This window comes from Capsicum annuum, chromosome 8 (assembly GCF_002878395.1).
Source record: "Capsicum annuum cultivar UCD-10X-F1 chromosome 8, UCD10Xv1.1, whole genome shotgun sequence".
NCBI classification, from domain to species: domain Eukaryota; kingdom Viridiplantae; phylum Streptophyta; class Magnoliopsida; order Solanales; family Solanaceae; genus Capsicum; species Capsicum annuum.
The window spans coordinates 8,465,509-8,476,163 of record NC_061118.1 but is presented as its reverse complement, the minus strand read 5'-3'; the positions used below and the strand labels follow the sequence as shown (position 1 = coordinate 8,476,163).

Genomic DNA, 10,655 nt, shown 5'->3' with positions numbered 1-10,655 from the left:
AACATGGCCGGACGGACTACCGCCCTGTAGAATTTGCCATTAAGCTTAGGCGGCACCTTTTTATCACACAGCACCCCCGACGCGAGCTTCCACTTCATCCATCCCGCCCCAATACGGTGCGAGACATCCTCGTCAATCTCACCGTTACTCTGGATCACGGACCCGAGATACTTGAAACTCTCCCTCTTACCTACCTCCTGTGATTCCAGCTTCACTACTACCTCATTCTCCCGCCTCACGTCATTAAACTTGCATTCCACATACTCTGTCTTGCTTCTGCTCACCCTGAACCCTTTAGACTCAAGGGTTTGCCTCCACACCTCTAATTTGTCACTCACACCCCCTCGAGTCTCATCTATCAGAACTACAAAGCATACACCACGGCACCTCCCCTTGAATACGCCGCGTCAACACATCCATCACCACTGCAAACAAAAAGGGACTAAGAGTAGATCCCTGATGCAACCCTGTCCGGACCGTGAAATGTTCTGAGTCTCCTCCCGCCATCCTCACCTTAGTTTTCGCTCCATCATACATATCCTTGATTGCTCTGATATATGCCAGCGGTACTCCCCTCACCTCCAAGCATCTCCAAAGCACCTCCCTGGGGACTTTGTCGTAGGCCTTCTCCAGGTCGATAAACACCATGTGCAGGTCCTTCTTCCTCTCCCTATACTGTTCCACCAACCTCCGTACCAGGTGAATTGCCTCCGTCGTCGAGCGGCCAGGCATAAATCCAAACTGGTTTTCTGAAATAGACACTATCCGTCTCAGCCTCACCTCGACCACTCTCTCCCAGATCTTCATAGAGTGACTCAATAACTTAATCCCCCTATAGTTGTTGCAACTCTAGATGTCCCCCTTATTCTTATAGAGAGGTATCATGGTGCTCCACCTCCAAGCCTCGGGCATCTTTGCCGTCTTGAAGATTTCATTAAACAATCCCGTCAACCACCTAAGACCAGCCTCTCCAACGAACTTCCAAAACTCGACCGGTATCTCATCCGGCCCCGTCGCCCTACCCCTTCGCATTCTGCGAACAGCCTGTCTAACCTCTTCTACCTTAAAACGTCTACAATAGCTAAAATCCCGACACTCCTCTGAGTGCTCCAGTTCCCCTAACACAATAGCTCTATCCCCTTCGTCATTCAAGAGCCTATGAAAGTACGACTGTCATCTATGCTTAATGTGGCCGTCTTCCACCAACACTCTACCGTCCTCCCCCTTAATGCACCTCACCTGATCGAGGTCACGACCCTTCCTCTCCCTAGCCTTAGCGAGTCTAAACAACTTTTTCTCCCCTCCCTTCCCCTGTAACCCTGCATACAGGCTCTCAAAGGCGACCGTCTTAGCTGCCGTGACTGCTGACTTAGCCTCCTTCCTCGCTAGCTTGTACTCTTTCCTGTTTACCCGCTTCTCCTCTTCGTCCTTACTCTCCACCAACTTGGCATACGCCCCTTTCTTGGTCCCCACTTTCTTCTCCACCTCTTCATTCCACCACCAATCCCCCTGATGGAGCCCAGCCCGGCCCCTAGAAACCCCAACACCTCACTTGCATTCTCCCTGATGCACCTAGCCGTCCTATCCCACATACTATCCACGTCTCCCCTACACTCCCACACCCCCATTCCTGCCAACTTCTCCCCTATCTCCCACGCATTCACTGGCGTCAAGCCGCCCCACTTAATTCTAGGTCTACACTCCCTACTCCTCCTCTTTCTATTCTTCTTTATACCCAAATCCATAACCAAGAGCCTATGTTGGGTCGAAAGGTTCTCACTCGAGATGACCTTACAGTCCTTACACCACGCCCTATCCCTTTTCCTAAGCAACAAAAAGTCAATCTGGGTCCTGGGTACCGCGCTTCGAAAGGTGATCAGGTGCTCGTCCTTCTTCGGGAAGCCCGAGTTCACCACCAGCCCAAAGGGCCTCGCAAACTCCAATAGGGTAGCCCCCTCCTCATTTCTCTCCCCAAAACCAAAACCACCATGCACATCACCAAAGCCTCCCGGTAGCGCCCCGATGTGCCCGTTGAAATCTCCTGCTACAACAATCTTCTCCGAGCTAGGCACGCCTCTCACCACCTCCTCCAAAGCCTCCCAAAACCGCATCTTCTCCTCCCCCTCCGATCCCACTTGCGGTGCATAGGCACTACACACGTTCAGGGTAAACCCCCGAATGACCAACTTAATAGTCATCAACCTATCGTTGATCCTCTTCACCTCTACTACCTGACCTCTAAGCTCTTCATCCACTAAGATGCCAACTCCATTCCTACGCCTCTCGCTCCCAGAGTACCACAGCTTGTAACCATCCACATCCCTAGCCTTAGACCCTACCCACTTGGTCTCCTGAACACACGCAATGTTGATCCTTCTCTTCCTAAGGGTCTTCACAAGCTTTATGGCCTTGCCCTGCAGGGTCCCTATATTCCAAGACCCAACCCTCAGCCTACCGTCACTACCCGCACGCCCTCCACTACTCCCCCCGCGGCCAAACCTTGGCCTCCCTCCCACTCCTGCCCTTTCCTCATCCCCCGCCCCCACCACTGCCCCCGCCCCAACCCCCTCGGACATGACCCTATCCACCCATTACTGCCCACAGCCACAACTAGGCGAAAGTATAAGAGAATATAAAGATAATATAAAGATATAAAGACATAAACGATGGTAATAGTAAAGCAGCAGCAAGTAATACAAGGCTCACACAAATTCAAAGAAATATTCCAGCAACCAAACTATACTCAATTACTAGTATAATACGAAGAATGAAAGAATGCAGAATGAAGAATGAAATAAGCAAAGGTTAGAAGTCACCAGATTTCACTTGTAGACCAAGCCGGCAACCAAGCCCCGCGTCGACCTGCTACCAGGGGATCGCTGCTGAGATGGATCTGCGGCTGCTAGCGATGGAGCGGCGGTTGCGGCTGAAGACCGAGCTTCGGCTGTTGCACTATTGTAACGGCGCCGGAGGAGGGGGGGGTCTGGACAGAAGAGGGTGGGGGTGGGGGGGTGGGGGGCGGGTACAGCGGGAGGGGAACCGGCGTTCGGCGACGGGGGTCGGCGTAGGTGACCGGCGGTCGGGGCTGGGGGTCGGCGTCGGTGACCGGCGGTCGGGTCGGCGCCGTAGGTCGGCGACGGCGACGGGGCCGGAGACCGAGGCACGGAAGAGAGAGAGGGTACGTCGGTGACCGGCGGTCGGGTCGGCGCCGTAGGTCGGCGACGGCGACGGAGCCGGAGACCGGCGACGGCGGTCGACGTCGGGGACCGGTGGTCGGGTCGGGTCGGCGACGGCGCCGAAGGCCGTGGACCGGGGCGAAGCGAGAGAGAGAGAGGGGCTAGTAAGAGAGAGAGCCGTTAGAGAGAGAGAGGGGCTAGTGAGAGAAAGACAGCATATTTATATATATATAGAGGGTGTAAAATAATAATATCGTATAATCTTATTCGATTATCGGTTTACCCAATAACCCAATAAAAAAATCAAATCTGAACCAATAACCCAATAATTTTTTAAAAAAATCGTTAACCAAAGAAAGATAAATCAATAACATCTTTATCGGTTCGATTTTTTTACACTCGTAACTTAAATTGTGATTTCTTTTGTTCATGTGAGTCTTCTCAAAATCCTAATCGAAACACTAATCAGAAACTAATATAAAACATTAATCGAAAAAATTAATTTCATATTTTTAACACACAAAAAAAAAAACCAAGTAAAGAGGAGAGGGAAAGGGGCAGCTTACTTAGGGGTGAGGGTGGGGGATTTACATTTAAATTGGGGTAAAGGGGCAAGGGCGGTTAGGTGGGGTTGGGGTAGGGTGGGGGGTTACATTTAAAATAAGGTAAGGTATTGGGGTGGGGTGGGAGGGTTAGCTACATGGGGTGGGGTAGGGTGGGGTTTCATTTAAAAGAGAAAAGTAAAGGTGATGGGACATGGGCAAGTATAAGTTGTAATAATTTATTACAATGTACAAATACTGTTTGTAAAACGTAATAAATTATTATGTTTTACGAACAGTGTTCGTAAAACGTAATAAATTATTACAAACTAGATGATTTGACTAAAGGTGAATGTGACAACACAATGTTCTCAACATTTTTTTTTTTTGTGGAAAACATAATAAATTATTACGTTTTACAAACAGTGTTTACTATTCATTTCTGTCAGTTGACCATTAAGAAAGATATATAAAACGTAATAATTTATTACGTTTTACGTTTAGCCTATTTTTGGTAACTAATTAAATAGGTGGCCTATTTTGGTCACTTTTTTATTTCGTGGCTTATTTTGGTTCCGACATGAAACACAGGATTTGTTTGCCAGTTGAATAGCAGAGTTATTGTCACTAAACACAAGGATAGGCATCGTAACGGGAACATTGAGCTCCTAGAATAAGCCAACTAACCAAGCTAATTCAGCAACAGCTGTGGCCATGCTCCTGTACTCAGCCTCAGCAGAACTTCGGGATACAGTATGTTGTTTCTTGGACTTTCAAGAGATTAAAGAGTTACCGAAGTGAACCACATAGCCTGCGACTGATCTTCTAGTATTAGGGCATGCAGCCCAGTCTGAATCACACCAGCATATGAGAGAATTAGAAGTTTGAGCTTTTAACCAAACTCCTTGCCCAACTGTCCCTTTTAGATACCTCACTACTCTAGTAGCAGCCTCCCAATGAGATCTCTTGGGATGTTGCATAAACTGACAGAGAGTTTGAATAGCAAAGCTAATATCAGGTATGGTAATGGTAGCATACATAAGTTCCCCATGAGTCTTTGATAGGAAGAAATATCTATCAGTAAGTCATCTTCATGAACACCTGTTGATTGATCATATTCAACAGTAGTTAGTCTCAGGTTTGATTCCAAAGGAGTATTTGTTGGTTTGGCACCACTAAGTCCTATCTCTGAGATCAACTCAAGTATGTACTTTCTTTGGTTTAGGATGACTCCTATATCAGACCTCAAAACGTCAATACCTAAGAAGTACTTAAGATCACCCAAGTCCTTCATTTTAAATTGTTGATGCAACACTGCCTTAGTTACAGTGATCAATTCTGCACTACTTCTTGTGATGAGTAGGTCATCAACATACACCAAAACAAGGACTATATCTTCTGCTTTCTTCATAGTGAATAGGGAGTAATCATGTGCACTTTGAGTGAAACCAGCTGCAAACAGGGCAGTAGTGAGTTCAAGATTCCATTGTCTGGAAGCCTGCTTGAGTCCATACAAAGACTTGAGCAATTTGCAAACTTTGTTCTCCCTCTGTCTCCTGAAACCTTCTGGTATTTCCATGTACACCTCTTCTTCAAGATCACCCTGTAAGAAGGCATTATATACATCCATTTGTTGAATGGGCCACCCTCTGGACACAGCCACTGCAATTACACATCTAACTGTCACCATTTTTGCAACAGGTGAGTATGTCTCATGATAATCTAGCCCCTCCTGCTGGTTATAGCCCTTGGCCACTAGTCTTGCTTTGAACCTTTCTACTTAACCATTTGCTTGATATTTGATCTTGTAGATCCACTTTGAACTAACAGCGTTTTTGCCTTTAGGCAAGTCTACTACAATCCATGTGTTATTAGCTTCCAAGGCTTCAATCTCCAACTGCATTACTTCTACCCACCTGGCATCCTTCACAGCCTGTGTAAAGCACTGAGGTTCAATGAAACTGGAAAACTTGGTCAAGTAACATTGATAGCCTTTGCTTGTTCTACTGTAAGATAAGCTATTAGCTAGAGGATATTGGCATTTCTGACCTCTAGTAGGGTTGACAAAATCTTGCATCCATATAGGTGGTTTGATGGTCCTGGAAGATGCTTCAACCAATGATGGACCTGTTGTGTTGTGTAAGTTTATATCCATAGTAGGCAAGTCTGTCGTTGCATTGGTGTCTTCAATGGAAGAGTTTGCAGCTGCATCTAATCTCACACTAGAATTAGTGTTGTCAGCTTCACCGGATGATGATGGAGATGAATTATCCTCCTGAATAATATCATTATCTGTTGGAATTAAGAAGTCAGTCACATCTGAAGTTTGCACTTGGTGTAATTGTGCAAAAGGAAAACTATCTTCTTGAAATCTAACATCTCTGCTCACAAACTTCTTGGAGTTCATGTCTAGTAGAAGATACCCCTTCTGACATACAAAATATCCAATCAACACAGCTGGTTTTGCTTCTCAGAGAATTTGTCTCCTTTGGGAAGTACTGCAGCATAACATAAGCATCCTATGACCCTCAAATAGGAAAGTTTAGGCTCCTTAGAAAATAGAAGCTCAAAAGAGCTTTTACTAGCTAGGATTGAAGAGGGCAACCGTTCATTAAATACACAGCTGCTTTCACACATAACCCCCAATATCTGATGGGCAAATGAGCTTGGACATTAAGAGCTCTTGCTATGTTTAGTATTTGTCTGTGCTTCCTCTCCACAACACCGTTTCGTTGTGGTGTATAAGGACAACTTGTTTGATGCAGAATACCAAGGGATTGAAAGAGATTAGCACACTGATGATTGATGAATTTTGTCCCATTATCTGATCTTATAGACTTTATCAACACTCCAAACTGAGTTTTGATCATAGAAATAAAGTTCTTAATGGCTACTATAGTTTCAGACTTTAATTGCAGCAAATGAACCCAAGTGTATCTACTATAATCATCCACCATGGTCAGAAAATAATACTTATTATCAAAGGTAGGATTTTATAAAGGCCACAAAGATCCATGTGTGCAAGATCAAAACAACCAGAAGATGTAGAATTGCTAGTAGGAAAAGAAAATCTGGTTTGCTTAGCTAAAGCGCAAACTGTACATTTATTTAGAGCTTCTACATCTTTATTATTCTGTAAGATGTTCAAAAACCTTAAAACCTGTGATGTTGGATGACCAAGCCTCTTGTGCCAAAGTGTGCAACTTCTGCAATCATTCTATCAAGTCCTTGTCCAGCATTGTCATTTCTTACTTGCCAGTCACTTTTAAAGATGTAAAGTCCACCTTCTTTGCCTACCAATCCCCTTCACCTTGCCACTGAAGAGGTCCTGAAACACACAGAAATCAGGGTAAAAGGAAACAAAACAAGATAGTTCCTTGGTTATTTTAGATACTGGATGTGTGGACTGACCCGAGGGGATAGAGTTCGAAATGAGACTATCCGGGAGAAGGTTGGTGTGACTTCAGTGGAGTGTAAGATGCGGGAAGCACGATTGAGATGGTTCGGACACGTGAAGAGGAGGGGCATGGATGCCCCGGTCCGTAGGTGTGAGAGGCTAGCGTTGGATGGTTTTAGACGGGGTAGAGGTAGACTGAAGAAGTACTGGGGTGAGGTGATTAGGCGGGACATGGAACAGTTACAGCTCACCGAGGACATGACCCTAGATAGGAAGGTCTGGAAGATGCGAATTACGGCAGAGGATTAGGGCCAGTTCGGGTCGCTAGTGTAGGGAATTAATTGGTGGGGGTGTATTCCTGTTATGATTCTGTATTCAGTGTTTCGTGTTCCGTGTTCCATGTTTATTACGAATCTGGGTGCTTTCCTCTGCTTTATATTCCTGCAATCCTGCTTTACTCTGTTTTATATTCCCTATGGGTGCCGTATCTATGTTATGTCATCTGCTGCTGTGCTGTACTATGTGTTTGTGTGATATCTTGTGACTAGAGCCGGGGGTCTTTCGGAAACAGCCTTTCTACTTCATCAGAGGTAGAGGTATGGACTGCGTACATCTTACCCACCCCAGACCCCACTAAGTGGGAATACACTGGGTTTGTTGTTGTTGTTGTATAGTAGATTAAGCTTGAATTCTGCAACAAAGAGGACATCCTTGAACGGTTTATCTGCAAATACGTAAGCTTCTCCAGTGTGGGATATATCAACTTCAGCTCCAGTAGGTAGATGCAGCTTATCTCTATGACCTTGAATGATCCTATGCCCATCTTTGAGTAATTGTTTGTTTGCAGATACATGATGAGTAGCTCCTGAATCCACAATCCAACTCTGCGAACAAGTTTTGGATAAAAAAACAAGTGGTAATACCTGTTATGTTGGTTTGTTTCGGATCCTTTGTGTCTTTGTTCAGCATGTTCATGATCTGACTATATTCTTCTTCTGTGAAATTGTGAACCTTAGCCATTTGTGGAGTACTCGTGGCATGACTAGTGGTGACCACATTAGCTTGTCCAGGAACCACATTTGCTGTATTAGATTGTGCACAATTCACCTGTGATTGCACTCCATTGTTACCAGTGAAATGGAGATCAGATCCTATATTACCAAATCCTCCAAAATTGTATGATCTATGGTTGTTAGTATTGTAGCCTAATTTCTTCTTTTGTTCCAAGCAGTGGGATAGACTATTAATTTGTAGCAAGTTTCCTTGGTGTGACCTGTGAAATGACAATATTCACATTCCTACCTCTGTAGTTTGAACTCCCTTGTCCAGAACTAGAATTTCGATTCATTTGCATAGCCATGGGTTCTAACTTGTCATGTACAACAACCATACAAGAAGAATGTTGTATTTCATCCTCTATGATCATGGCGTATGCCTGGTTAATGGTAGGAGACTCCTTTCAACAGAATTTGTCTGCGAGCCTGGTCATACGATTCATTTAATCCACTCAGAAATTGCAACAATCTCAACTCATACAAGTGATCGACATACTCCTTTGATTTAGGACATTCACAACTGGGATTTGGAACTAGAGTATCATATTTCACTCCACAAGCTTTTCAATTTTGTAAAATAGACTGAGACTGAATCAGTACCTTGGGAAATCATGTTGATTTCTCTATGCAATTGATAAACACGCATGCGATTCACCTTGTCAAACCTTTCCTTGAGGTCCTCCCAGACTGCGAATGCACTCGTAGCATACACAATTCCACTAAGCAAATCTTCATTTACTGTATTCATTATCCATGAAAGCACAATGGCATTGCATGTTTCCCACTGTTCATGAAGCTCATCCCTGTAGATGGCTTTGCCGCAAGATCCAGTAACAAATCCATACTTCCTTTTTCCCAGAGTGCGATCCTCATTGAACGACTCCATAAACTGTAATTTTCGAATCCTACCAACTTGATAGGTACAAGGACAGCACTCGAACTATCAGATGCACTAATGTAAAGTGGATGATTTTGGTCAATTTTGATAGGCGCCATGGTAGGAAAACAGTTAGTTCGAAATGTGAGAAATTCCTAATTTCGATCGACAAGTAAACCACAATTGAATGATTTCTAAGCTGTATGAGAAGAATCTTAACCTTCTCAATGAGAATCTCTTGTCTCTGATACCATCTGAAAATCTAAACCATAGCTCCTACATCCATTGATGGATGCAGAGAAATAGCTGAGCAGAGGAAGAAGAAGGGAAATGTTTTATTGTTTCTGAAAAACTAACTGTACATTGTGTAGTTACATCTATTTATAGATGAAGTGAGAGCAAGTGAGCTTGTGAAAAATATCTTAGCTCATGCCAGCTCATTGACAGCTAATCATCTCTAACAACCTCTAACTAACTGATAACAAACTAACTGCTGATACCAAACTAACTGTATTTAACATTCCTAACTAACTAGACATCTTGTGTGCATTTACATATTGTAACAATTTATCTAATATCTCTCAATTCGAATGGAACAAAGAACAAAATGCAGCAATTAATTTCAGAAAACACTCTTTGAAATTGTTACTCCTTTCCCCATAACATGTTATCAACTTTCAAACACTGTGATGTAAACAGGTGAAAGTATGTCGGTCCCTTAATAAAAGGCGAGAAGATAGATTTACAAGTAAAAAAGATAGAATACTTACAGCCCAGTAATGGCGCTCACTGATATTCCAGCCTCCAGTATATCTTTTAAAATTGTTGAGAGGATCTTTTCTATGTGTTCTCTTAGCAGCCAAGATAAGTGATGAGTTCAATGGAGATTCACCATCATCAGGACTTTCAGCAAGAAACCTTTTTGTCCCCCATGAAACTACCACATCATTCTCATTCCTAATTTCACCTTAAAACAATAGAAGGAATACCCCCATTTATCAACAGAAAGAGATATATTTTGAGTCTCCATCAAAGAAAAAAGTAAAATACCTGAAGTTTGGAAGGAAGGAAAATCAGATTCAGATACTCCAAGGGTGAGGGACAAGAAAAGGAAGAAAGCTGTTGCAAGAGAAAATAGCAATAATGGCCCTTTACACAACATTGGGGCGATTTGTAGGGAAAAGTGGCCAAGGCAATGTTAAAATCGAGCAAAACGCTATGCAGAATTGCAGATCTCGGAACACACTGGATTTAAACTGTTTGAAAACATGCTTCAATCAACAAAGATGAGAGAGAGAAAGAGAGCGGAAATGTCGTAATGGAAAATTGATATTGAAGCAAAGCCTCAAGGAGTTGGACACGCGGAAGGAAATGTACGTCAGCAAACACATTTCGGAGCAAATGAAATCTTTCTCCTTTTATAATTTTAAGACTATAATAAAATAATTTTTTTAAATCTTTTTGTGTAAAATGAAAATAAATTAATATATAAAAATAAATTATAAAAAGATATACAATTTTAAAAATCTATAAAGAAGTAGAAAATCATTTTTCTTATATTTGATACCCAAAAACTAGGATGTCATTGTCTTTGGAAATAAGTAGCTT

General features: G+C 43.3%; 1 protein-coding gene across 1 annotated transcript in view; it reads right to left on the bottom strand.

Annotated features, from left to right (window-relative positions):
- The window catches only part of LOC107839007, a 38,469-nt gene extending 28,023 nt beyond the window's left edge, over window positions 1–10,446 (bottom strand). Inside the window, exons 1-2 of the mRNA XM_016682334.2 lie at window positions 10,098–10,446; window positions 9,818–10,014 (exon numbers count right to left, since the gene is read on the bottom strand). Coding sequence (XP_016537820.1) covers window positions 9,818–10,014; window positions 10,098–10,209 — 309 coding nt within the window. The 5' untranslated portion in view covers window positions 10,210–10,446. The remainder of the gene's footprint in view (window positions 1–9,817; window positions 10,015–10,097) is intronic.
- Window positions 10,447–10,655: the final 209 nt, after the last annotated feature.